Source organism: Anolis carolinensis, chromosome 2, assembly GCF_035594765.1.
Source record: "Anolis carolinensis isolate JA03-04 chromosome 2, rAnoCar3.1.pri, whole genome shotgun sequence".
In the NCBI taxonomy this organism is placed as follows: domain Eukaryota; kingdom Metazoa; phylum Chordata; class Lepidosauria; order Squamata; family Dactyloidae; genus Anolis; species Anolis carolinensis.
In genome coordinates this window covers 16,851,834-16,877,686 of record NC_085842.1, presented here as the reverse complement: position 1 = coordinate 16,877,686, position 25,853 = coordinate 16,851,834, and the positions used below count along the sequence as shown (strand labels likewise).

Sequence of the window (25,853 nt, the reverse complement as noted above, 5' to 3'; positions counted from 1 at the left end):
GAATCCTCATCCATTGCTTTAACACTTTGGAAGCCACAGAACAAAACCTCCCTCCGAAAGACATGGGGAGATGCTGCTTTCAAGGCATTTCCCCAGAAACAGGAGAGGGTTCGGATAACTTAAAGCAGCAGTTCCCAAACCGAGGTCCTCTGTGTTGCGTGGTTATGTAAAATAAAAATAAAATGGAAATGGAAGCCTTATTACCTTCTTTAAATCAAGATAAACTCTGCTGTGTAATAAGACTGTCACGTAGGCTTGAATAAAACAATAACAGTATCTTTATTCAGGTTCAAGAGTTCAAACACATACACAGGGCAACAACATGCAACAGTCCTTTTAAATATGCCTCATCTCTTCTTTAAATACTCAAACTTTGGAGAGCATGACAGCCATTACATTCCTGGCCAAAAATTCCTATCAGTTTCTTTCTTCCATTCTCCAGAAGAAGAAGAAAAAAAGAATTATAATGTCAGTTAGAAAAACCGTTGGTCTGCCTCTGCCAAGCCAGAGGCAGCAACCAATCAGAATGCTGGCTGGCTCAGCAGCTGTCGCCATAGCAACCCTTTCCAGTGAACTCATCACAATATGGAGACTTTATTTCATATTCCCTCACACCCCTCCTGGAGTTTACTGGAAAGCAATTCATTCCCATTTATGATGACCGAGACCCCCGCCTTTAAATTCATCTGACTGCGGAGGGTTCCACAGATCCGGATCGCCTGCAAAGTGGGAGAACGTTCAGACCACAACAAATTATTATTATTAAATTCTTTTCATTGCTTTCCCCAGCCCTAACATTGTAACTAATCCTTAAATAAAAAGTATCCTTTCCTTTTAACTTGAAATCCTCTCCAGTGGTTTTTTTGTATCCTTTTTGACTCCTTTGCATGAAATCCCTCCCCTCCTTCCTCCATTAACCTCGCCACGTTCTCCTTGCCATTGAAACGGAACAAATTGGACCCTAACTTCATCAGAAACACTCCAAGCATGCCTATCTCTTATATTTAACACTCCTTGAGGTCCCTGGTTCAAATAACCAACAGCGCCCGAATGGGTCCAGTTTGAAGCCCCAAATCAGCTGACTGTCAAAAAGCCGGTTCGTTTGCCTCTTTCTCCGCAACAGCCGCTTCTCCTCTCTCACGGCTGGCAGGCTGTTTTCTGGGAACCTGGGCTTCTCCCCAAGGCTGCTGCTGGTGGACTGCCACCCTCCCAGAGAGAGAGGGAAATATAGTTTCCTCAAGGACCAGCCGCGATCCTCCTCCGTTCATCCATTCATCTTCATTTTTATGAATGACCGGACTTCTCATTCATATGTTGCCAGGCTACCAAGGACTGGAATCAACAGGAATCCCTTCACTTTGTTATTTTCATGAACCTCCTATTGCTTGAACTGCTTATGAACTTTCCATGAATTGCATGCTTATATGTTTATGAAATATTGGAAACAATTCTTTATTAACTGTCTAGCCAAATGTCACTTGGTCTATAGGTCCCCTGGAAGATTCCCAAATTCATATATTTCCCTTTTTTATATATTATATTACAAAAAAAGGAAACCGGGTTTACTCTCCGCTTTAAAGCCGGAGAGAACCTGAATTTCCTCCCGGTCCCCAGGAAACCCGCGATATGGCCAGATTGTTTACCCACACCCCCCCCCCCCCCAGCCTATATTTCCACTCAGAACTCACTCAATTTCACACCAAAAATACCCTTTTTCATATTTATGCCTATAATCGTCTAGTCTTAAAAATACGACCAGCAGAAACCACTTTGGACCATTTTTCCTCGGCTCAACAGCTGACTGTCAAATCGCTCTCTTTGCGTAAATAGCCTCCCCGGTCAGCACAGGGAGGGAAAATGTGCTGGGAAATGGGAGGGAAAATGAGCTATAAGTGTTAATATTTAATACTTTTTCTGGTAGTTTTGGGGTAAAATGGCTATAATATGATTCTCTATATCCCCTAGTATGTTTTAATCAATGAAGGCACAGTCTGAACTCTAGCTGAATCCGGAAATTCCTCCCTCCCTCTTCTTGAACCTTGAGCTCCACACACAAAGAAGGGTAAAACTGTCACCATAAAACTTTATCTATTTGCATCTGCATGACCCATAGCTAGAGATTGTCACCTTAGATCGGAGCAGCCCCACGGGTGATTGTATCTCATATGGTAATGTTGACCACAATCCCATCCTGGACCCCTGGGGAGCCAAAGGAAGACTCCCCACTGGTCCGGTTTCTGTAATCTCATAGTGTCAATATAAACTGACATCTCCGCCATACCTCACGGTATTCATGAACTGTGTACGTGCGTAAAGGACCCCGGACATCCCAAATGACCCTATTCAAAAACAGCAATAATTTTAAGATTATCCTGGAAGGCGTTAGCCTCGGGTGATCGCTTTGCATAAGATAACTCCAATGATTCATTCACCAGAACCCATTGTCTAGCTGACTCCCGCCTTCCCCAATCTGATTGGCCCTGGCAGAGGCGAGGGTTGCTCCTCATTGGCTCGAACACAGAGCGGGAAGCCCAACTCCCACCTAGTGCGGCGTCCTTGCCCAATCAGCAGCCAGATGAGCGGAGGGACTGGGCGGGAAGTTCAAACAGACTTCAAACTTGAAAATGTATAAAATGGCTTTATTTCTCAATGTAAAATTACATCTCGCATGTCGATCTATCGCGGCGGATGTCCTTTTCAATTGAATTGTTTTAATAAACACTTTGACAGTTTTTTTCCTTCAACTTGGCAGAGTCTTTTCCTTTCGGTCTCAGGTAAATTTATATTCCGGGTTATTTTCTGCCTCCCTAACGGCTCGCCAAGACTCGTTCCCTCATAGATCTCCCTCATAGGGCAGATCTGGGCTAATTGCGGTCTCGATAACATTTATACAATACATTTATAAATACACTAGCTGTGCCCGGACACGCGTTGCTGTGGCGAAGTATGGTGGTATGGGAAATAAAGTATTGAGGAATTGGTGGTAGTTAAGGTAAAGGGTAAAGGTTTTCCCCTGACGTTAAGTCCAGTTGTGACCGACTCTGGGGGTTGGTGCTTATCTCCATTTCTAAGCCAAAGAGCCGGCGTTGTCCATAGACACCTCTAAGGCCATGTGGCCACTGCATGACTGCATGGAGCGCCGTTACCTTCCCGCCGGAGCAGTATCTACTGATATACTCACATTTGCATGTTTTTGAACTTCTGGGTTGGCAGAAGCTGGGGCTGACAGCGGGAGCTTACTCTGTTCCCCAGATTCTTTCTATCTATCTATCTATCTATCTATCTATCTATCTATCTATCATCTGTGGAATAATGTCCAGGGTGGGAGATAGAACTCTTTGTCTGTTTGAAGCAAGTGTGAATGCTGCAATTAACTTGATTAGCACTGAGTAGTTATGAAGTTTGCTAAGTCAATCAGTGAGGGTATCGACAGAGGTATCTATGTTTCTGTTGCCTGGAGGCATCCTTTGTTTGGGGGCTGTTAACTGCCACTTGATTGTTTGCTGTCTGCAATTCCCGAGTGGTGTTCTCGATTTACTGTTTTGATTCTGGTGTTTTTTAATGCTGATAACCAGATATTGTTCATTTTCATTGTTTCCTCCTTTCTGTTGAAATTTTCCACATGCTTGTAGATTTCAGTAGCTTCTCTATGAAGTCTGACATGGAGGTTGTCAGACTGTTTCAGCATTTCTGTGCTCTCAAATAATATTCTGTGCCCAGTTTGGTTCATCATGCGTTCTCCTATACCTGACTTCTTTGGTTGAATCAGAATGCACTAATCTTTTGTGTCCTTTGATTCGTGTCTGGGCAATGCTGCTGTATTTGGTGACCCCTATGTAGACTTGTCCACAGCTGCATGGGATATGGTAGACTCCTGCTGGCATGGGCAAACTTCGGCCCTTCAGGTGTTTGGGTGTCAGGAATTGTAGGAGCTGACATCTAAAACACTTGGAGGGCCGAAGGTTGCCCATGCCTGGGTTAAAGAACACCTCTTATCCTTTGCTGATTGTGGCATTTGTTGAATTTTCTTGGTGGGTTTGTATTGAACTTCCCACAAAACCGTACAAGGGCTTCAGTCATTGATAGCTGTGAAGGGTCTCTCCTGGTCAAAGGGAATCTACTTCCACAAGGCTCTTGTGTAAAGAGTGGTGACCCCATTAATTCACACTAAGGATATCATAAGACTGGAATTGTGTCCATTCATTTTCATTTATAAAAGTGAGCTGGGGAGCAGGGGAAATGTCATCATTCTCTACACCTGAAGAATGTCGCCCTGAAGAGGAGAACCTCATGGAAGTGCCATAAAACCTAACCTGTCAGGAATGTTATGGGAAAATGTAAATACACAGATAAAGTCTTCCAAAGCAGTGTACATTTACTTTGAAGCAGAACAATTACAACTTCTATCCAGTGAGTACATTGGCCTAAACTGCAAGCCCCCTCCTCCAAATTTCAACAAGTAATATGGTGAAGAACTGCAGTTTCATCCAGATTTGGGTAAGAATACATCCATCATGCATTAGCCTTTTCTTCTAACATGGCTTGAATTACTCATTGATTAAGATGAAGTTAACCCTACTGCCTGATTGTTTTTTATTCTTTTATTATTTGGGTGGATCAGCAATCATCAGAGGATTCAAAAGAGGAGCACATCAGTTGTAAAAAAAAATCAGTTGTATCATGGATGAGCAGGGAGAGTAATGGAGAAGGTTCTGGATGTCAGGATCGCCGTCATAGCCTCGGTCTGCCTGCTTTGGTTCCCTGTCATAAAGAAGGGTGGGAGGAAAGCTATGTATAGTTGGGGAAGGTAGTGTATATAAGACATCTGTTTTGTGGTGGAAATTGAAACTTCAGTTAACAGGCTGTGGGCACAGTATTTGGCCACTTGGGGGCGGACGGGAGTTGGGGCTGATATATACAGGAGGTTTGAGCGGGAAACCTTTAGAACCGTCTTTTTAGGAATGTGGAAAGAAGGAATAAAACCAAAACACTCTTATGTTTTTCTCTTTTTCTCCTTTATTGTATCTTTCACTACTATCACTACTCTTACTTTTATTTAGATTTTCTTTTAATCAAACATCAAATCAGGATAGTTAATTCAAGTGATCAAAAAATCTACTGTATAGAACTATTTAATCATCTGACAACATCAAATAAACATAGAATATTCTGAATATCTGTGAACATATTATATACCCTTTTCACTTTTCTTTCTTATCTAAATTTCTGACTATTTCAAAGGTCTATTTTTAACAGTGTATTAATAAATCTAAATAAAGATTATTAAAAAAAAAAGAAAGAAGGAAGGAATAAAACACTTGTCTCCAGAATATTATTGTTGTGACCTTAATTTTAAGTCCAAGATCTTCAGGAGTCCGACACTGGAAGTCCAACAGAAGTTTGGCCAGGGACAGAAAGCAATTGAAAAAGTAGAAGGAAGGGTGGTAATTTTAAAAATTAAATATAATCCGTAACAACAGCTGTCGTGGCAGTTCAGCAAACCAGAAGATTCTGGTGCCAGTGATAGAGTGATTGAGCTACAGCAATTCAGGAGCAGGTTCAAGTTTACAAAGAAGACTTTATTGAAAGAACATTACTAGATAGAAAAGTTAACAGGGCCTAGGTGTTTCTTCTGGCAAAAGCTCTCCAGACATTGAAAAGGTTTTCCCCCCTGTGTGTTTCACTTGATGAAGATGTAGGCTTTGCTTCAATCTGAAACATCTTCCACACTCCAAACACTGAAAAGGTTTTTCCCCAGAGTGGATTCTTTGATGTCGTGTGAGAGCTGCCTTCCATGCGAAGCCCTTCCCACAATCCAAGCATTTGAATGGCTTTTCCCCAGAGTGGATTCTTCGATGTCGGGTGAGGGCTGCCTTCCATGCAAAGCCCTTCCCACAATCCAAGCATTTGAATGGTTTTCCCCCAGAGTGTGTTGCTTGATGAGCAACTAGACATCTTTTCTCTGTAAAAGAGCTTTCGCACTCCAAGCAATTAAAGGGTTTTTCCCCAGAGTGGATACTTTGGTGTTCTCTGAGGCCTGCCTTCCGAGCGAAGCCCTTTCCACAATCCAAGCATTTGAAAGGCTTTTCCCCAGAGTGGATTCTTTTATGTTCTCTGAGGATTACCTTCCGAGCGAAGTGCTTCCCACAATCCAAGCATTTGAATGGCTTTTCCCCAGAATGGATACTTCGGTGTTCTCTGAGGACTGCCTTCCGAGCAAAGCCCTTTCCACAATCCAAGCATTTGAATGGCTTTTCCCCAGAGTGGATACTTTGGTGTTGTCTGAGGATTACCTTCCGAGCAAAGCCCTTTCCACAATCCAAGCATTTGAATGGCTTTTCCCCAGAGTGGATTCTTTTATGTTGTCTGAGGATTACCTTCCGAGCGAAGCCCTTCCCACAATCCAAGCATTTGAATGGCTTTTCCCCAGAATGTGTTGCTTGATGAGCAATTAGACCTCGTTTATCTGTAAAAGAGCTTTCACACTCCAAGCATGGAAAGGGTTTCCTCCCTGTGTGAATGTTCTGGTGAGAGTCAAGGCATTCCTTTGCACGGAAGCTCTTTCCGCACTCCAGGCATTTAAATGGTTTTTCCCCAGTGTGGATTCTTTGATGTCGTGTGAGGCTTGAATTCCGTGTGAAGCCCTTCCCACAATCCAAGCATTTGAATGGCTTTTGCCCAGAGTGTGTTGCTTGATGAACAATTAGACGTCCTTCGTCTGTAAAACATCTTCCACACTCTGAGCATATAAATGGCTTCTCCCCAGTATGAGTAGCTTGATGACTGGTGAGGCCTTTTTTCTGAATGAAACCCTTTCCACACTCCAAGCATTTAAATGACTTCTCCCCAGTATGAGTAGCTTGATGAGAGGTGAGGCTTGTCTTCTGAGTGAAACTCTTCCCACACTCCAAACATGTAAATGGCTTCTCCCCAGTATGAATAGCTTGATGACGAGTCAGGTGTATCTTCTGAATGAAGCTCTTTCCACACTCCAAGCATGTATATGGCTTCTCCCCAGTATGAATTGCTTCATGACGAGTCAACTTTATCCTCCGAATGAAGCCTTTTCCACACTCCAAGCATGTAAATGGCTTCTCCCCAGTATGAATGGCCTGATGAGAGGTGAGGGCTGTCTTCTGAATGAAGCCCTTTCCACACTCCAAGCATGTATATGGCTTCTCCCCAGTATGAGTAGCTTCATGACGAGTCAGGTCCATCCTCCGAATGAAGCCCTTTCCACACTCCAAGCATTTAAATGGCTTCTCCCCAGTATGAGTAGCTTGATGATAGGTGAGGCTTATCTTGTGAATGAAGCCCTTTCCGCACTCCAAGCATTTGAACTTTTTCTCTCCGGTGTGCACTGCTTGATGAAGGGCAAAGCTTTTCTTATTACAGAAACATTTTCCGCACTCCAAGCACTTAAAGGGCTTCCTCTTAGTGTATGTTTCTTGCTGACCAGAGAGGCACAGCTCTCCACAGTCCCAGTACTGAGATGATTCCCCTTCTCTGTGAGTTTCTTGACAACAAAGAAAATGAGAACACATATTAAAAAACAAAATCTTAACAGGTATCATTCAAGTGCTCACCAGAAATTTGGGTAATCAATCCCATTCCTGAACTTCACTTACTTCAAGAGTTTCCTTCTATGGCTCTCTCAAAATCTACTTTCTTGTAACTTCCAATTATCAGACTGGATGTACCCTCTTTCGCAAGACTAAATACTAACTTCCAAGGGTTGCATGCCAAAAAATCATGTAGAAGATATCACTTTCCCCAAGGCTCGGGTGGGTGAAACCACAGATATGAATAATATACAGGGCACGTGCTATAGTTACCAATGGATCTGATGAACTGTGAAAAAGAGAGTGCCTATTTCTGCATTTTCGAAAAAGGAATTTCTAATAACAAATTACAAACAAGCAGTTCTTGCTGACCCAGAAACAGGATTTTTTTTTTTGGATTTTTGTTGTTGCATGATTGCTAATAGATGAGCATTATGGGAAAAAAGTGGAAGACCTCTCAACTGGAGTAGTTTGAACATTGAGCTATGGTTCTTAGACACTATATTTGTTGGAAATAGCAACCTTCTACAAGCCTCCTATACTAGTTAATTGTTATGTATATAATTGAGATTGCTTATTATATTGGTATGAAGTTTTCCTCTTAACTCTATGTTGTTTGAGGTTGTGGGAGGGACTACAGACCATGTGACCAGATCTGGACTATTCAAACTGAGACTCCATTTTAGAAGTCAGTATGCTTGAGTTTGAGTTAGTATGTAGCATGCTTCAGTATGTAGTTTAGCAAGGTTTGCGATAGTATATAGTTGAGTACAGTATATTGCAGAGAGTAGTCCGTTTATATAGAGGCAGTGTTCAGTAATGCATTAGAAGAGAGTGTTAGTCTGTACGCAACGGAGAAGAGACTGAAACAAAATGCTTAGAGAACAGACTGTTTAAACTCTGAACCAACAAGCAGTGTACATGACGTTTGTAAAATCAACTAGGATACCTTTTAACAAAGACTACTTATTTTTGGTCTCTTGAGAGCATGATTTAAAAGCAACATATTTTATGGAAGAGTACATGTTTTTGGGCAACTGAAATAACACCTCCTCGGTAGGTGATCCTGTCGATGCTCTGGTCTCTCTCTGGAATGGGGAGATGACTAGGGCAATAGACACGATTGCTCCGGAACGCCCCTCTCGAGTAGCCGAGCTAAACCAGCTCCTTGGTTCACTGAGGAGATGGCAGCAATGAAGTGAAAGAAGAGGGGACTAGAGGGCGTGTGGCATTTGAAGCCGTGTGAGCCAAACCAAACACGGCTGTTTTTCCTATCTTAGAGCATATGCCACAGCAATAGATGCTGCAAAGAACGTTTTCCTTGCAGCTAATATTGCGTCCGCAAAGAACCGTCTGGCGGAGCTGTTTCGAGTTGTCAGAGATTTGTTATATCCCGTCCCCCAAGATGGGATCCCTGATAACTCGGCAGCCCGCTGTGAAGCATTTGCTCGGTTCTTTGCGGACAAAGTCGCTTTGATCCGCTCTGACTTGGACGCCATATTAATGGCAGTCTCTGAGGATGTAGGAAGAACACCTTCTTGTCCCATTTTGATGGATTCATTTCAATTGGTTGAGCTCGAGGATGTGGACAAGATCCTTGGAGAAGCAAGGCCAACCACATGAATCCTAGACCCCTGCCCATCCTGGCTGGTGAGAGAAGCCAGAGGGGGTTTGGCCGAGTGGGTGAAGGTGGTGGTAATGCCTCCCTCCGGGATGGCAAGGTTCCAACGAGCCTAAAGACGGCTGTGATCAAAACGCTGATGAAAAAGCCATCACTGGACCCCACTCAATTCGGAAACTTTCGGCCCATTTCCAATCTCCCCTATTTGGGCAAGGTCATGGAACGTGTGGTTGTCTCGTAACTCCAGAGATTCTTGGAGGATACGGATTTTCTGGATCCGGCGCAGTCTGGCTTCAGGCCGGGACATGGTACTGAGACAGCCTTGGTTGCCTTAGTGGATGATCTACGCCGGGAACTGGACAGGGGGAGTGTGTCCCTGATGGTTCGGCTGGACCTCACAGCGGCCTTCAATACCGTTGACTACGGTATCCTTCTGGGACACCTTGCGGGGATGGGTCTCGGAGGTACTGTTTTGCAGTGGATCTGCTCATTCCTGGAGATTGATTGTTCCAGATTGTGTCATTGGGAGACACCTGCTCGGCCCCACAGCCATTGTCTTGTGGGGTCCCACAGGTGTCTGTACTGTTTATTGTTTAACATCTACATGGAGCCGCTGGGAGAGATCAACAGGAGTTTCGGAGTGCGGTATCATCTCTACGCAGATGATGTCCAGCTCTGTTACTCCTTCCCACCTGTCACTAAGGAGGCTGTTCAGGTCCTGAACCGGTGCTTGGCCGCTGTGTGAGACTGGATGAGGGCCAACAAATTGAAATTGAATCCAGACAAGACAGAGGTCCTCTTGGTCAGTCGGAAGGCCGAACAGGGTATAGGGTTACAGCCTGTGCTGGACGGGGTCACACTCCCCCTGAAGGCGCAGGTGCGTAGTCTGGGGGTGATCCTAGACTCATCGTTGAGCCTAGAACCCCAGGTCTCAGCGATGGCTAGGGGAGCCTTTGCACAATTAAAACTTGTGTGCCAGCTGCGCCCTAGCTTGGGAAGCTGGACTTGGCCACGGTGGTCCACGCTTTTGTTACATCCCGTCTAGATTACTGCAACGCATTCTATGTGGGGCTGCCTTTGAAGACGGTTCAGAAGCTTCAGTTAGTCCAACGGGAGGCAGCCAGGTTGATAACTGGAGCAACGTACAGGGAGCGTACCACTCCTCTGCTACATCAGCTCCACTGGCTGCCGATCAGCTACTGAGCATGATTCAAAGTGCTGGCTTTAGCCTATAAAGCGCAAAACGGTTCCGGCCCAGCTTACCTGTCCGAACGTGTCTCCTGCTATGACCCATCGTGGAATCTAAGTTCTTCAGGGGAGGCCCTGCTCTCAGTCCCGCCAGCCTCACAGATGCGGCTGGTGGGGACGAGGGACAGGGCCTTTTCAGTGGTGGCCCCCCACCTATGGAACACCCTCCCAAATGAAATTTGGGAAATGAAATGACAGGATCCCTCCTGTCATTCCAAAAAAGAACGAAAACGTGGTAATGGGACCAGGCTTTTGAGCAAGAGTAGCAGCAGAAATGAGATATGATAACTATATGACTCATTGATAGTCCCCACTTGGACTTGAAATGCGCCTGAATGTATATTTATATGTATAACTATGTAGGTTTTTAATGTAAGCTCTTAATTATAATGTAATTTTTAATCTAAATAGCTTTTTAAATGGGATGTAAACTGTTTTGATGTATATGCTATATTGTAAGCCGCCCTGAGTCCCCTGAGGGGTGAGAAGGGCGGGGTAGAAATGATGTAATAAATAAATAAATAAATAAATAACACTTCTGAAGATCTGCTATATGTTTTATGCATTGTCAATTGTTCAAAGAGATAACCACGGATAGTAATCTGATAATTGAGATTGCTTATTATATTGCTATGCAGTTTTCCTCTTAAATCTATGTTGTTTGCCACTGTGGGAGGGACTACAGACCATGTGACCAGATCTGGACTATTCAAACTGAGACTCCATTTTAGAAGTCAGTTTGCTTGAGTTTGAGTTGGTATGTAGTATGCTTCAGTATGTAGTTTAGCAAAGTACGCGATAGTATGTAGTTGAGTACAGTATGCTGCAGAGAGTAGTCAGTTTATATTGAGTCAATAATGTATCAAATTGAAGAGAAGAGAGTGAAACAGAATGCTTACAGACTATTTAAACCTTGAACAAACAAGCAATGTACCTATACACCAAATAAATGAAGTTTGTAAGTAAATCAACTATGTTAACTTTTAACAAAGACTACTTATTTTTGGTCTCTTGAGAGCATGATTTAAAAGCAATATATTTTATGGAAGAGTAGATGTTTTTGGGCAACTGAAATAACACATCTGCTTTATGTTTTATGCATTGGCCTAACTTTGTTCCTAACAGTTCAAAGGGATAACCAGGATACCAGTTAAACAACTGAGAAAACTAAATTGCCTTGCATGAACACTAGCGGATTATTTACCACTAAGGAGAAGATTGACACAAGCAAGTTTTTAACTCTTATAGAATCATAGAATAGTAGAGTTAGAAGAGACCTCATGGGCCATCCAGTCCAACCCCATTCTGCTAAGAAGCAGGAAATCGCATTCAAAGCACCCCCGAGAGATGGCCATCCAGCCTCTGCTTAAAAGCCTCCAAAGAAGGAGCCTCCACCACAGTCCAGGGGAGAGAGTTCCACTGCCGAACAGCCCTTCTCACAGTGAGGAAGTTCTTCCTGATGTTCAGGTGGAATCTCCTTTCCTGTAGTTTGAAGCCATTGTTCCGTGTCCTAGTCTGCAGGACAGCAGAAAACAAGCTTGCTCCCTCCTCCCTATGACTTCCCCTCACATATTTGTACATGGCTGATCTTCTCGGGAAGATCATACTTTATGATTATTCCAAATAGTGTGAATGCCAATTAATCTCCAAAAAGGGTCACACTTCCAAATGGCTATGGAGATTCTGATTTTACAAAAGGTTATGATCTCAAAAAGGTCATAATTTCCAAGTTATGCCTTTCAAAAGGCTATGATTTCAAAAAATATTCGATTCCCTGCTCAGTCGTGGAAACCTACTGGGTGATCTTGGGTGAGTCACACAATATCAGCCCCAGAAAACCCTCTGATAGATTTGTTCAATGGAAATGACAACAACAATGCAAAAAAAAAAAAAATGACACCTGCTGTATAAAATGATGGAAACAACCAGTTTCTTTCCAACCTGTTTCAACACTGTTTTGATTTCAAAAATGACACCTGGGAGTTTCTGCTCCCCTCCACATCATGTTGGAGCTATAGGGAGATGCTATAGCTGACGGGCAATTTTAATGTTATTTCATCCTGCTGTGAACCTATCCCAAACCTGGTGAGTTCTTTGCCCTCCTCCCTATTTAAGTGACATTATGTGACGATGTCATTTTGTGACTAATACTTTCTTATAAAAGAAGGAGCCTTACTTAAAGAGAACACCATCTCCACATTTTCCTTCATGACTTGTTGATGCAAGTCCCTTTGGTCCGTATTCAGCAGGGCCCACTCCTCCTCACTGAAAGACACGGCCACCTCTTGGAAGGTCACCTGGACAAAGAAAGATTCCTGGTAAGCAGGAAACGCTGGCCCCAGCCAGAAAAACAGTTGCTTCTGGTAGCCGATACAGATGTCAATCTTTACACAGGGTCTTTGCTGCAGGCATCTTGGGTGGAAAGAGGAGAAACAGCAGTGCGAAGAGGACACCGCAAGCCTGAGCCCTTCTTGGTCCATCAGGGATTCTCTCACTTACCTGATCTGGTGTCACAGAATGTGTGCTGAGAACATCAAAAGGAAGAGGGAAGCCAATATGTGTTGGTTCTGATTCACCTCCTGTAGGAATAGAAAAGGCAAGGGTATTTTATTGGATATGAATATGAATGATATGGACATGAATGTTTTATTGGATATGCAACAATTGAATATGCTGCAGCCTGAGAGTGTGATGGAGTCTCTTTCTCTGGAGGCTTTTAAACAGAGGCTGGATGGCCATCCATTAGGAGTGCATGGCTGAGAACTGGGACTGGATGGCCCTTGTGGGCTCTTCCAACTCTAGGGATCTATGATTTCATGATTCTATGATTCAGTGTTGGAAGGCACTGCCCTGAGATGGTGCTGGGGGTGAGAAGCTGTTCTTGTTGTTAAGTGCCTTCAGGCCAACCTTGATTGATGGTGATTCCATCAATGAGGGACCCCCAAGCCACATCTGCTCAGGTCTTGGTGATTCAGCACAGCCATGGCTTCCTTGGTGGAATCAACCTTCCTGTAATTCAATCTCTCTCTTTTCCTGCTTCCTTCTCTCTTACTAAGACTTATTGTCTTTTCTAGTGAGCCCTGTGTAATCGTGATATGGCCACATTATAACTACCGTATTTCCCCGAAAATAAGACAGTGTCTTATATTAATTTTTGATCCCAAATATGCGCTAGGTCTTATTTTCAGGGGATGTCTTATTTTTCCATGAAGAAGAATTCTCATTTATTGTTGAACAAAAAAATGAACATTTATTATATACTGTACAGTAGTTGTCATCACAAACCAGCAAACCAGTCAAACTGTGAATCCTATCAAGAATTTCTTGTTACTACCATTATTTCCATGAACAACACTCTATGGTATGTACATTTACTGATCCTGCATGCTCTGGTGTTCTGTTCAGTGGGCATGCTTCCAAACAAAAACTTTGCTAGGTCTTACTTTCAGGGGAGGCCTTATATTTAGCAATTCAGCAAAACCTCTACTAGATCTTATTTTCTGGGGCTGTCTTATTTTAGGGGAAACAGGGTATGTCAGTTCAGTCCTTGGCTTCTAGGAGGAATTAAAGCTTGATTTTCTCTAGGAACCATATGTTTGCCTTTTTAGCCAACAGCATCCTCCCCCCTAGAACAGAGAAAAAGCCACTTTGAGAGCAACTGACATCAGCAACAACCTCTGGCCTGGATACTTCAGCCATTGTATACACCCGGATCCTCATGGGGTCTTTGAGTAATTTATTCCCCCTCCCCACCTCCTTTTTTGTGGATATTGGGGGGTGGGGGGGAGAAAATTGTACCTAATCCATCTGGCACTTAAAAATAGGTTCTCACCATGGGAATAGCACAGCAATATGTATAGTATTTTAATAATATATTGATAATAATATTGCAATATATTGATATAGTACAATCTAGTAACTTATTGCCAGTATTGTGCTATGCTAATAATATAATATTGTATGTAAATTTAATTTGTAAGCCGCTCTGGGTCCCCTTTGGGGCGAGAAGGTCGGGATATAAATGGATCAAATAAATAATATAGCAAGATGACATCCTTTCAACATATTCCCCTCTTAACCTGCTCTTCTCTGGGCCAACCATACCCGGCTCCCTAAGCTGCCCCTCGTAGGGATTCATCATATCCAGACCTTTGTGGTTCAAATGTTCATTGAGCCACAAAGACTCAAAAGGAGTGGAGTCAAGCCATCCTGTGAGGGAATATGAAATAAACTCCATATTAGATGGGTTTACTGAAAAGGGAGTTGCCATGACAACGGCTGGTTGGCTGAGCCAGTCGCATTCTGATTGGTTGATGCCTCTAGCTCAGCAGAGGGAGACCAACGGTTTTTTCCAACTGACGTTTGAGAGAGAGAGAGTTCAGTTGGTCCTCTTGGCACTGACAGGAATTTTGTTCTCAGGAATATAATGGCTGTTTTGCTCTCTACAGTTTGACTATTTGAAAAGGAATGATACATATTTAAAGGAACTGTAACACATTGCCTCCCTGTATATATATTTGAACTTTTGAACCAGAATAAAGACATTGTTATTCTTTTACTCAAGCCTAAAGTGACAAGCAGAGTTGATATTTATTTTAAAACGGTGATAAAGCTGCCATTTACATATTTTATTTTATTTACACAAACCATCACAGGTTATGGGCCCAGAAATTCCCAGATTATCACCAGTTTAAACCAGTTTAAACACCTGCTTGTGTGTGAATGTCATTTTAAAGAGGCAGTAGCATAATTTACCAAGGCTGTGCATTGGCAAGGAGGCAAATTACGTCAAAAATGGAGGTGAATCTTGCAGGATTTCCTATGGCAAGGCTTAGCAGAAGTAACTACTCCACATGGAATATTAGGATGGAGAGTTATTTAAGGCAGCAGTCATTATGGGAGTGCACAGTAGCTCTGATACAAGGGCAAGATGCAGGAGAGCATCGGAAAGAAGATCAGAGGGCCAGATCAATATTGATTTTGAGTGTGGATGACAGCCAATTGATTCACATTACCAGCCTGACAACGGCACATGAGATTTGGGTCAAACTAAAGGAGATATATGCCTCAAATTTGGCAGCCTCGATAGCTGTTCTGGCAAGGAAGCTGTATAGAACCCATTTGCGAAATTAAAAGAGCATCTGCAAACAATACAGAAATTATTTTTACAGCTTGATGAGAGAGGGTTCAATCTCTCTGAAGAGAACAAATATTATATTGTTCTGTCATCATTGGACGATGCATCGGATGGTATCGTCAACGCCTTAGAGTAATTGCCTCAAAGTCAGCTGAACCTGCAATATGTATGTAGCAGATTGACAGCTGATTGAGAACGGAAGTTGGACCGTGATGTGGAACATCGGGGAAAGCGGTCAGCGGAAGCAGTTGCGGCAGGGCCTGAGAGGAAGACCGAGAAGGTATATGGAGTCAGAAAGAAGTGCTACATCTGCGGATCTTCAGGACATCTGAAAAGAGACTTGCCACAATTACAGAGAAAGAAGATGAACCAGAGGAGGGGCTCATCGCATGCCAACGTAGTCCAGTCCAAAGGAAGTAAAGAAGATGAAGACATTTTCTTCATTGACTCTGGGTGCTCTCAACATATTGTAAATAAGATAGAGCTGGCTTCTAATTTTGAAAAACCTGAATGTGTGAAAGTTTCTCTGGCTGATGGTATATGTTACCATGTTGAGGGGCAGGGAGATGTTTATGTAAAATATTTAGGTAAAACATTGAAGAATGTATTTTATGTGCCAGAAATTGTATAACCTCTTATCGGTGAATTCATTAGACAAGGAGGGGTATGATATAAATATTTCTGGAGGCAAAGTTAAAATTTTAAAAGGAAAGCAACTTTGTGGGACTGGCAAATTACAAGGTGATATGTATGTATTGACTCAAAAGGGTAACCAAAGTGAGATCAATATGATCAGCAAAAACATACCTATGCATCAGGGGTGTATACATGAATTGCATAGAGACACCCAAGTTTCAAGGTGTTATATAAAATGCAGGAATTTGCTGAAGGCATTGATTTAAAAGATTGTCAAAAATTTCTAAATTGTAATGTCTGCAAAAGAACAAAGCCTCAATCTGCACCCATTAGTAAAAAGAGTCTGAGAAGCTCAGAAAAGGCTTTTGATTTGATTCACGCTGATTTAATTTGACCATTTAAACCTAGTAAAAGTGGTGGAATTTTCTGTTTACGTATTTTGGATGATTATTCTAATTTTGCTTGGAATTTGATGACACGGACTGAATTACGGACAAAGCATGAGGTTTCTCTAGGATGAACGGATCTGATTTTATGTTTAAAATTTATATATTGTAATTTTATATTGTATTTTAATAGTTTTAACTGTTTTATGCATTGTTTGATATTGATTTTGTATGGGGATCAAATTGTTGCCATTACTGTAAGCTGCCCTGAGTCCCTTCGGGTGAGAAGGGTGGGATATAAATGTGTGAAATAAATAAATAATAAATTTCATTTTAAAACAGAAAAGTGAAGTTTTGGTATATTTAAGAATTGGGTAGACTATGTCAAGAGACAGTTTGATGCGGGAATTAAGGCATTACAAACGGATAGAGGTGGGGAATTCACCTCTCATAATCTGGAGGATTTCCTAAGAAAGGAAGGTATAAAACATCGATTAACGTGCGCTTATCAAAGTGCGGAGAACGGTAAGATAAAGCGTTGTGTTAAGCAGATTCAAATTGTAAAAGATTCATTGTTCGCAGACTCTGGACTAGCTCCAAATCTGTGGGGCGAAGCAATTTTAACTGCTGGATAGCACTACCTGGAGGAATCCTCCACTTTGTGTGACTGTGGAGCTGAACAAACAACTCCTCATATGTATGCTTGCCCACAATGCCCTGCCTCATGCACGGAGGAGGAATTGTTTAAAGCTATGGACAATGCAATTGCTATTGCCCACTTTTGGTCTAAAACTATTTAGCTGTTTGTAATTCCTTTATTTTATCGCTTTTAAATTTATTTATTATGCAATGCTTTTCACACGAAATAAATTAACAAACTGCTGGATATTTAATTAACAGGCTTTGGTCAGAGGCAAAGCAGAATACTCATTACTATTTATTTTATAGAAAGAAACCACCCTTAGGACATTTAAGAACATTTGGTTTATAAGCGTGGGTTCATGTACCAAAAGCAGTAAGAAGGGCAGGACAAAGCCCGGAAGTTAATTATGGTAGGATATGCACAGGGGGCGAAAGCCTGGAGATTTTTAGATAAAGATGGCGGGATAATAATCTCCAGATCTGCTAACTTTGCCAAAAGTCAGAACTGGAATACATGCTAACAGTGAAGTTTTCTTGCCTACTGCTAGTGAGGAAGTTCATAAAAATAACATAGAGCAAGAACAGAAGACCCCTGTGATTGAAAGGAGTAAGTCTAGGCAATCTGATGAGCCTGATGTGCAATTATCAGAGGGTGAAATGAAGGAGGATCCAACAGTGCAGGAGGATGGTGAATTACCCAGCACTAGTCAGGATTCAGACTTAAGGAGGAGTAAAAGGATCTTAAGAAAACTGGAAAGGTATAGAGTATGTTTGGTAAGTTACAGGCCAGAATCGTATGAAGAATTAGAAAACATACCTCAAAGAGAAAGGAACCATCAAGGATGAGCTAGAGAATATGAAAAGCTTTCTACGGGTTATTGAGGTGGGACTTGCCTGACATGAATTTCTAAGTAAGGTATTGTATAAAATTGTACCAGGATGGATATTTTATTTGTTGTTAATTTACTGGGCTGGTATGCAGGCAATCAACCGTGACTGCCTGGAATGAAGTAAGAAAGGTTTGTATAATATTTAAAGTAAACATTGGATTATTGTTTTGGTTTTTTAGGTCCAGGTAAAGTGATGATGATTGATTTATGTATTTATAAATGTATTGTATAAATGGAAATGTATTATTTTCCAGTAAACTCAAGGAGGGGTGTGACGAAATATGAAATAAACGCCATATTAGATAAGTTTATCTGAGCCAGATAAACTTATCTAATATGGAGTTTTATTGTCAGGAATATAATGGCTGTTTTGCTCTCTACAGTTTGACTATTTGAAAAGGAATGATACATATTTAAAGGAACTGTAACACATTGTTGCCCTGTATATATATTTGAACTTTTGAACCATAATAAAGACATTGTTATTCTTTTATTCAAGCCTAAAGTGACAAGCAGAGTATATATTTACAGTAGAGTCTCACTTATCTAAGCCTCGCTTATCCAAGCTTCTGGATAATCCAAGCCATTTTTGTAGTCAATGTTTTCAATATATTGTGATATTTTGGTGCTAAATTTGTAAATACAGTAATTACAACATCACATTACTGCGTATTGAGCTACTTTTTCTGTCAAATTTGTTGTATTAGATGAAGTTTTGGTGCTTAAATTGTAAAATCATAACCTAGTTTGATGTTTAATAGGCTTTTCCTTAATCCCTCCTTATTATCCAAGATATTCGCTTATCCAAGCTTCTGCCAGCCCGTTTAGCTTGGATAAGTGAGACTCTACTGTATTTTAAAACTGTGATATAGCTGCCATTTACATATTTGATTTAGTTTACACAAACTATCACAATCCAAGTGTCCCTTGGTACTTACTTGTGGAGCTGGGAGGTTCCCTTTGTTCGCTGGTGGAGGGAGCCCTTTCCAATGCGATGGCCACTTCTGCCCACAAGTCAGCCGCCTGGAAAAACACCAAAGGGACACAGATACAAATGATCAGATAATAAGGAAAAGAGGCGAGGGAGGGCTCTGGAGTTTGGCTTCCTTCACAATAAGCCTCCCTGCCTCCTTGAAAGGGTGGGGAGAAGATTCTCTCACCTGTTGCTCCTTCTCCGTCTGCTCTTCTGCCCGACTCAGGAGGAATCCTTCCGCCAAAGCCACGGCCTGGGAACTGGTCTCTGCCCCACATTCCCTCACCCAGCGCTCCATCTCTGCAGGAAGGACGGCCAGGAACTGCTCCAGGAGCACCAGGTCCAGCATCTCCGCCTTGGTATGTTCCTCAGGCTTCAGCCACAGGCAACAGAGAGAGTGGAGGCGGCTGCAAACCTCTCGGGGCCCCAAAGTCTCCTTGTAGGTGAACTGCCTGAAGCTCTGGCTTGGCGCTGCCTCTGAAGGTGGGCTGTCTCCCCGCAGCCCCTTCCCCACAAGGCCTCCTTCCCAGAACTGCCCTCCATTCCCAGCAGGAAAGGCAGGAGGGTCCGTGCTTGGCTCAGGGTCTAAGGCTTCTTGCTTTCCCACCTGCCCTGTGTCCTTGCAGCCAGGCTCCAGCCTGGGCAGAAGAGCCATCTCCCTCTTGGGAAGGCACACTCTCTCCTCCTCCACAAGCCTTGCAAGGCTCACCCACTCACTCCTCCTCCTCCAGGAAGATTCCCACATGGCCAGAAGAGGAGGGACCTCGCCTGCAGGAGGCTTAGCATTGGCCACTGACTTCCCCTCTAGGAATCCACTCCTTTGCTTTAACTCTTTGGAAGCCACAGAGCAAAACCTCCCTCTGAAAGACATGGGGAGATGCTGCTTTCAAGGCATTTTTCCAAGAAACAGGAGAGGGTTTGAATAACTTAAAGCAGTAGTTCCCAAACTGAGGTCCTCTGGATGTTTGGACTTTAATCAACACAGTCTGTAATCCTTGGCCAAGGAAGAGGAGGTTCTGGGAGTTGGAAACCAAAACATCTCAGGATCCCAAACACTGAATAATGGTCCTCTCAGTGTTATCAGACAGCACACCTGCTTATGGTATAGGTGCATCCAAGGTGATTCCAAAGGCCTTGGGTGAATCTACACTGGAATCAATGCAGTCTGATGCCACTTTCCCGCAGGGCTGTAGCCAAGGGGGGGCTTTAGGGGTTCAACCCTCCCCCTCCCCGGAAATTTTTAGGTTTAAAAAAAAAAACCTGGTTTACTCATGAATTTTAACGGATTAACCAAATTCCCATGAGTATCCACTGAAGTTTATCTGACTTGAGTGTCCACTGAAGTTGATCCATAGAGCCTGATTTCTAAATTATTTTGCATTCTGGAACTACTCTTCATGACTCGTGTGTGTGTATATATATATATATATATATTTACTTACTTACCTTGGTCATGGGTTCGATGCTATGAAATCATGGGGGCAGGAGTTGGCAATGCCCTTCTCCTTCTCAGCCAGAAAGGGCTGGTGCCTCCTCAAACTACAAGTCCCAGGATTGCATAGTTCTGAGCCATGGCAGATAGCGCTGTTGTTATCGACCGCGTTTGGGGGATCGGGCCCCTTTAGAAGGAAGCCGATCCGGTCCTGAGGGAACGGACCTTGGCGAAGCCAAAAGAGGAATATAAGCTGCAATACAACCTGAAGCCTGGAATGAAGAAGGTCCGCCAAGTTGAAGGAAAATCCGCCAAGGAGGTTTTATTGAGCAATTCAGCTGAAGAGGACGCTAATAGCGATCATTCAATCTACTAGCGTAACATATGTTTCAAATAAAGTCATATTTATACAATGTTTCGGTCTGACAGCCCTTTGAATTTCCTGCCCCGCTTCCCTGCCCATCTGATCGCGGATAGGCTGAGAGTTGGAACGAGGCGGGCTTTCGTTTCCCGCCTTGCTCTGCTGGCCCAATGGGGAGCCGTTTTTTGTCCCCCCTCGGGCCAATCAGAGAGGAGGAGGCGGGAGCTATTGAAACAATGAGGTGACTGAACAGGAAACATCGGATTAATCCTGGCCCAGCCAATTTCTAAAGGAATTTATGACACCCATCAAGGATGTCCGGGGTCCTGTCACGTTCACAGATTTTAGATATGTCTTTTGGGGCATCAGACGGGAAGTGGTGATGGTTGTTGATGGGCCGTCATTGACAGCCCCACAGGGTGCCTTCCTGCGGCGTCCTGGCCTGGGATATGACAAGGTTTGCCCTGGGGGTGAGTCACCTTTAGGAATTTGGTGGCTCGCCCTATATTGTCCATGCGATCGGAATGAGATTGGATTAAACTGTGGCAGATTATCCTTTTGTTTTTGGGAAGGGAGGTCTGGGTCATAGGGCTAGAGTTCATGTTGGGGTCATAATATTTCCCATTTGATTTCGTGATCTGACAATTATATGGGATAAAATGAAAATAAAAAAATTGGAACATAAACCCTGCTGGGAAGAATACATATTTTCCAGGGATCCCAAAGAGTATAAATACATATAGGCAGATATATAGATAAAGGAGGATCCATAAAGGTGGGTGACATTGCATAAAGGGGAATCATGAATGGTATAAGCAATAGAAAACATTTGATAAGGACGAAGTTCACAACATCTGGGGAACCCGATATGGAGATTCATAAGAGTGGAGTTCTAGCAGCATACTTTCACAATCCATGAAGTTAGCCCAACGATTAGAAATTCATACAACAATGAGTTAGGAGAGGGTCCAAATACATAGAATATGAAAATTCACAAATACATGAGGAAAAGGAGTTCAACTGTGATGGGAGGAATTCGTAGAGGTGGCATAGGGAAGAGGCACATGTGGGTTGCAGTCTTTGGGAGTATAGGATTTCATAAGTCCAGGGGTAGGTCTGGGGAAGAGTGTTCTTCTTCTTCATAAATCACAAAAGTATGAATGAAACGTGGAGGGCACCCGTCCGAGCACCCTTTGGCAGCTGTAGAGGGTGAGGGTCCTTGGAGAACTATATCTCCCCCGCGAGAGAGCGATCCCCCCCCATCCCCAATTCACAGAAAGGGGCTAGGGAAAACCATTCCGCGAGTCACGGGGAGAGGAAAACCCGGGATAAAACAGCAGCTCGGCTTGAAAGGAGCCGCTGGTCCCGTTTGACAGTCAGCTGTTGAGGTGCCGAAAACTGGACCGATTCCGGTTCTGCTGGTGGTCCTCGAGTCAGGAGCCTTAGAAAGGGTTAGGTCTAAAAGAGGAGCGTTCTAGGGGTAATTTTGATAGAGATATGAGCCAATTTATATCGTCCGCCATGTTAATCTATGGCGGAGATCCTCAGCCGGAGTTAAAGGGACGCGAGAGAGAGAGGTTTCATGCAAAGGAAGGAGTCAGAGAAAAGATACAAAATAACCAGATAGAGAGTGTTATTGTAAAAATAAATGCTACTTTTATTGGGGGATTTTGTTACATGGTTCAGGGAAGGGGAAAGTGAAATGAAAGATCTCCTAATAATAGTCTGCTGCGGTCCCGTTCCGTTCCTTTTGTTTTTGCGGTCTGCGGAACTCTCTGCTGCGTTTTCAAATCAATTTGAAAGCCGGGGCGACGGTTATCATACCCCCACTCGGGAGGGCGGGGCGAGATGGGCGGAGCCTATTTCGCCCCTGCCCTACCGCATAAGCATTATAACCTCTTAGCGGCAGCATGGCCATCTGCTGAGAGGGGTTCGAATGGTCCTTTTTGCGACAAATTTGGAACAGAGCGGGCAAATGTGACCAGCAGCAGCTTATTATTAGAAGGAGAAGGATGACAGCTAGAAAGAGGAGGAAACCTTTCCTCAGCCAGTCTAAAGAAGGGAGCCAGTTGGTCAAAAAACTAAGGTCGAACCCAGTAGTCTCCTTAATTCCTGAGGCCAAATCATTCAAACCCTCGATGGATTTATGAATCATAGGAGTCTGGTCTGTCAAATTAAAGCAGCACATGTGCCTTACACTCTCACAGCCATAGTGGTTTTTCAATAGGAGGAAATCAATAGCTGCCCTGTTATCTAACACAGCCTCCCGCAGCTCATGCATTTCTTTTGCCACTGATGCCAAGGCTTGAGAGGTATAATTGATGTTTTTGACCAGAGCGCAGGCCAGATGCTTTATGGCCCTATAATTCATGGCTGAGGCCACTCCAGGAGTGAACAATGCAGCCGCCACAAATTGTGGGATGCCTTTTAGGACTACTGAGGGGTCACAATTCGGATCCAAGTTTTGAATGGATCTTGCCTTCCGACCCAAAGAGTGTGCCAATTCTAAGTCGTTCTTGGAGGGCATAAAAAGAGACAGCCTACCCAATGCACAATTCCCCATGGAGGTATTGGCAGGTAGATAACCATAGGCTGTCTGTCCACACAGGAAAAACCATCCTGGGGGCAGGACCAAATGGGCATTCAGATGAGACAGTATTTCTATATGTGTGCAATTTAAAGAGTTGTCAATGGGAAGCTGATGGCACTCACCGATGCAGGTGGGTATTTGAAAACAATTCTCTGCTTGAGGAACATGAGCAAGGCGGATGGTAGCCATGCCAGGTAACTTGTCCATGGAGACTCTTCCCCAGTTAGAGAGATCTCTGTAAGACATATCCTTTGGGATGTCTTGGAACATGGTATAATTTCTAAAAATTTCCAGAGGTTCTGGAATGCCAATTAAACAGGTGGAAAACAGGTCTGTGGCTGAGGCTCCACTGGACAGGCAAAAATCTGAGACATTTAAGGCTTTTGTGGCCAACTGTTGCCAGAAGTTTACTTTAGAAGAAAGCCATTCGTACAACACCGGGCTAGAACTGGCAGGGAGAGTCAGGGAAAATATGAGAATTAGGGTTAGCATCTCCTAGGGTTAGTACCTTGGACAGCTCTTAGTGGGAAAGATAGGGAAAGAACAGGGAGAAAAATAGAAGGGAAATTAGAACTCACGGCTCCTGATTCAGCACGCCGGACAGCTCCTAGTGGAATCGCAGCGTTAGTTCTTCCGAGCGGGGGGGGGGGGGGTTGAGGTGAGGGCCGATTTGACAGCTGTCAAAGCGAGCTGTCAAATGTTTGTAGGTCCAAATGGGGGTGTTCCCGTGGTGCTAGAAGGATGGAATTTGGAGTGGTCCTTGGAGGGGGTCTTGTGCTTTGGTCTCTGGCTTTTGGTCTTTCTCCGGGCCTCAGGAGGGTGTGGGTCAGGACAGTTCGCGGGTGGCGGTCCCTGAGGAGGTGTTTTCCGGAACAACACCTTCAGGTCGTCTCCCAGCTCAGCTGTCCACAGATCTTTGTCTTCCTCACCGCTGGTGGGGGCTGGCTCAGGTTCAGGAGCGCTCTTGAGCCTGGTGTGATGGATCCAGGCACGGATTCCAGCAACCTTGCAAGCGGTGTAGGAGGTCAGGAGGACTTGGTGAGGTCCGACCCACTTCTCAGTCAGAGGCTCCGGTCGCCACGTCCGCACGAAGACCCAATCTCCAATGGAAAAGTCGTGGACTGGAGCATCCAAGGGGACAGGAAGGTGGGAGAGTAGGTACCTGTTTAGAGAAGAGAGGACAGAGGTAAGAGAAGACAGCCTAGCTCTAAGGCTTTCGGAGCCCACCTCATGTAGGTGTTCAGCCTTCAAGGGAACCTGGGAAGAAGGAAAAGGTCTACCATAGAGAATCTCAAAAGGACTTAATTTTAACTTGCCCCTAGGGGCAGCCCTGACTCGAGTGAGAGCGAGTGGAAGAGCCTCTGGCCAAGGTAGGTTAGCTTGCTGACAGATTTTCGCCACTTGTCTCTTAAGGGGTTGGTTCATCCTTTCAACCTTGCCGCTTGCTTCTGGGTGCCAGCTGGAATGCAAGTCCCACCGGATCTGGAGGACCCGGGAGACCTGTTGGGTGACCTTGGAGATGAAAGAACTCCCGTTGTCCGAAGAAATGCAGAGGGGCAGGCCGAAACGTGGGATGATGTCATGGAGGAGGGCTTGAGCGACCTCTTTGGCAGTACAAGTATAGCAGGCGAAAGCTTCAGGCCACCCGCTGTAGCAATCCACAAACACCAACAGGTATTTGTACTTCTTACTGGAGGGCAGTTCAGCAAAATCCACCTGCCATACCTGTCCTGGCTGCAGTCCTGCCTTGAGATGCCCCACTTCTGGCTTCTTCTGGATCTTGGGGTTGTTCTTTAGGCAGAGGAGGCATCGCTTACAGGCCCAGATAGACTGTTGGGCCATGCGTGGTCCAATGAAGAAGGATCTGAGGTGTTCCAGCATGGCATCATGACCCCAGTGGGTGCTTTTGTGAAGGCGGAGGGCCACTTCACGCATCAGGGGATCTGTGAGGAGCAGACGGCCTTGGCTGTCCTTCCACCAACCCTCATCCTGTGTCAGTCCTTCCTTCCTAGCAAACTCATCGTCCACAGTTCCATACAGAGGGAGGCTGGTGATGGTGGTGTCCGGGATGAGGGCTCCCTGGAAGGTGGGCGTTCTGTTGGCGGCCCCCTTAGCCGCGGCATCTGCTCTCCTGTTTCCCCTGGCAGCGTCCTGGTCTCCTGCCTGGTGTCCCCGACAGTGGATGACAGCAACGGCAGTGGGCTTGCAGACAGCATCCAGCAGCCTCAGGATTTCTGCCTGGTGCTTGACTGGGCTGCCTGCAGTGGTCAGCAGTCCCCTCTCCTTCCAGATGGCTCCGTGGGCATGCAGGACATTGAAGGCAAACTTAGAGTCTGTGTAGATGTTGACAGTCCTTCCTGCTGCCAGCTCCAGGG

The 25,853-nt window shown here is 44.1% G+C and overlaps 1 protein-coding gene across 2 annotated transcripts; it reads right to left on the bottom strand.

Annotated features, from left to right (window-relative positions):
• Positions 1 to 260: 260 nt before the first annotated feature.
• On the bottom strand, positions 261 to 19,990 carry LOC134296985 (zinc finger protein 420-like). 2 transcript variants are annotated; one of them, XM_062973235.1, is made up of 5 exons: positions 19,283 to 19,990; positions 19,061 to 19,145; positions 12,931 to 13,010; positions 12,608 to 12,728; positions 261 to 4,761 (listed from the first exon to the last, which is right to left on the bottom strand). In XM_062973235.1, the coding sequence occupies exons 1-5, from the start codon at positions 19,964 to 19,966 to the stop codon at positions 4,679 to 4,681; spliced, it is 1,053 nt and encodes a 350-aa protein (XP_062829305.1). In that variant the 5' UTR covers positions 19,967 to 19,990; the 3' UTR covers positions 261 to 4,678. The 2 variants fall into 2 exon arrangements, with proteins under 2 accessions (XP_062829305.1, XP_062829304.1); XM_062973234.1 differs by lacking the exon at positions 261 to 4,761 and adding an exon at positions 4,994 to 7,516 and having other exon boundaries at positions 19,283 to 19,982.
• Positions 19,991 to 25,853: the final 5,863 nt, after the last annotated feature.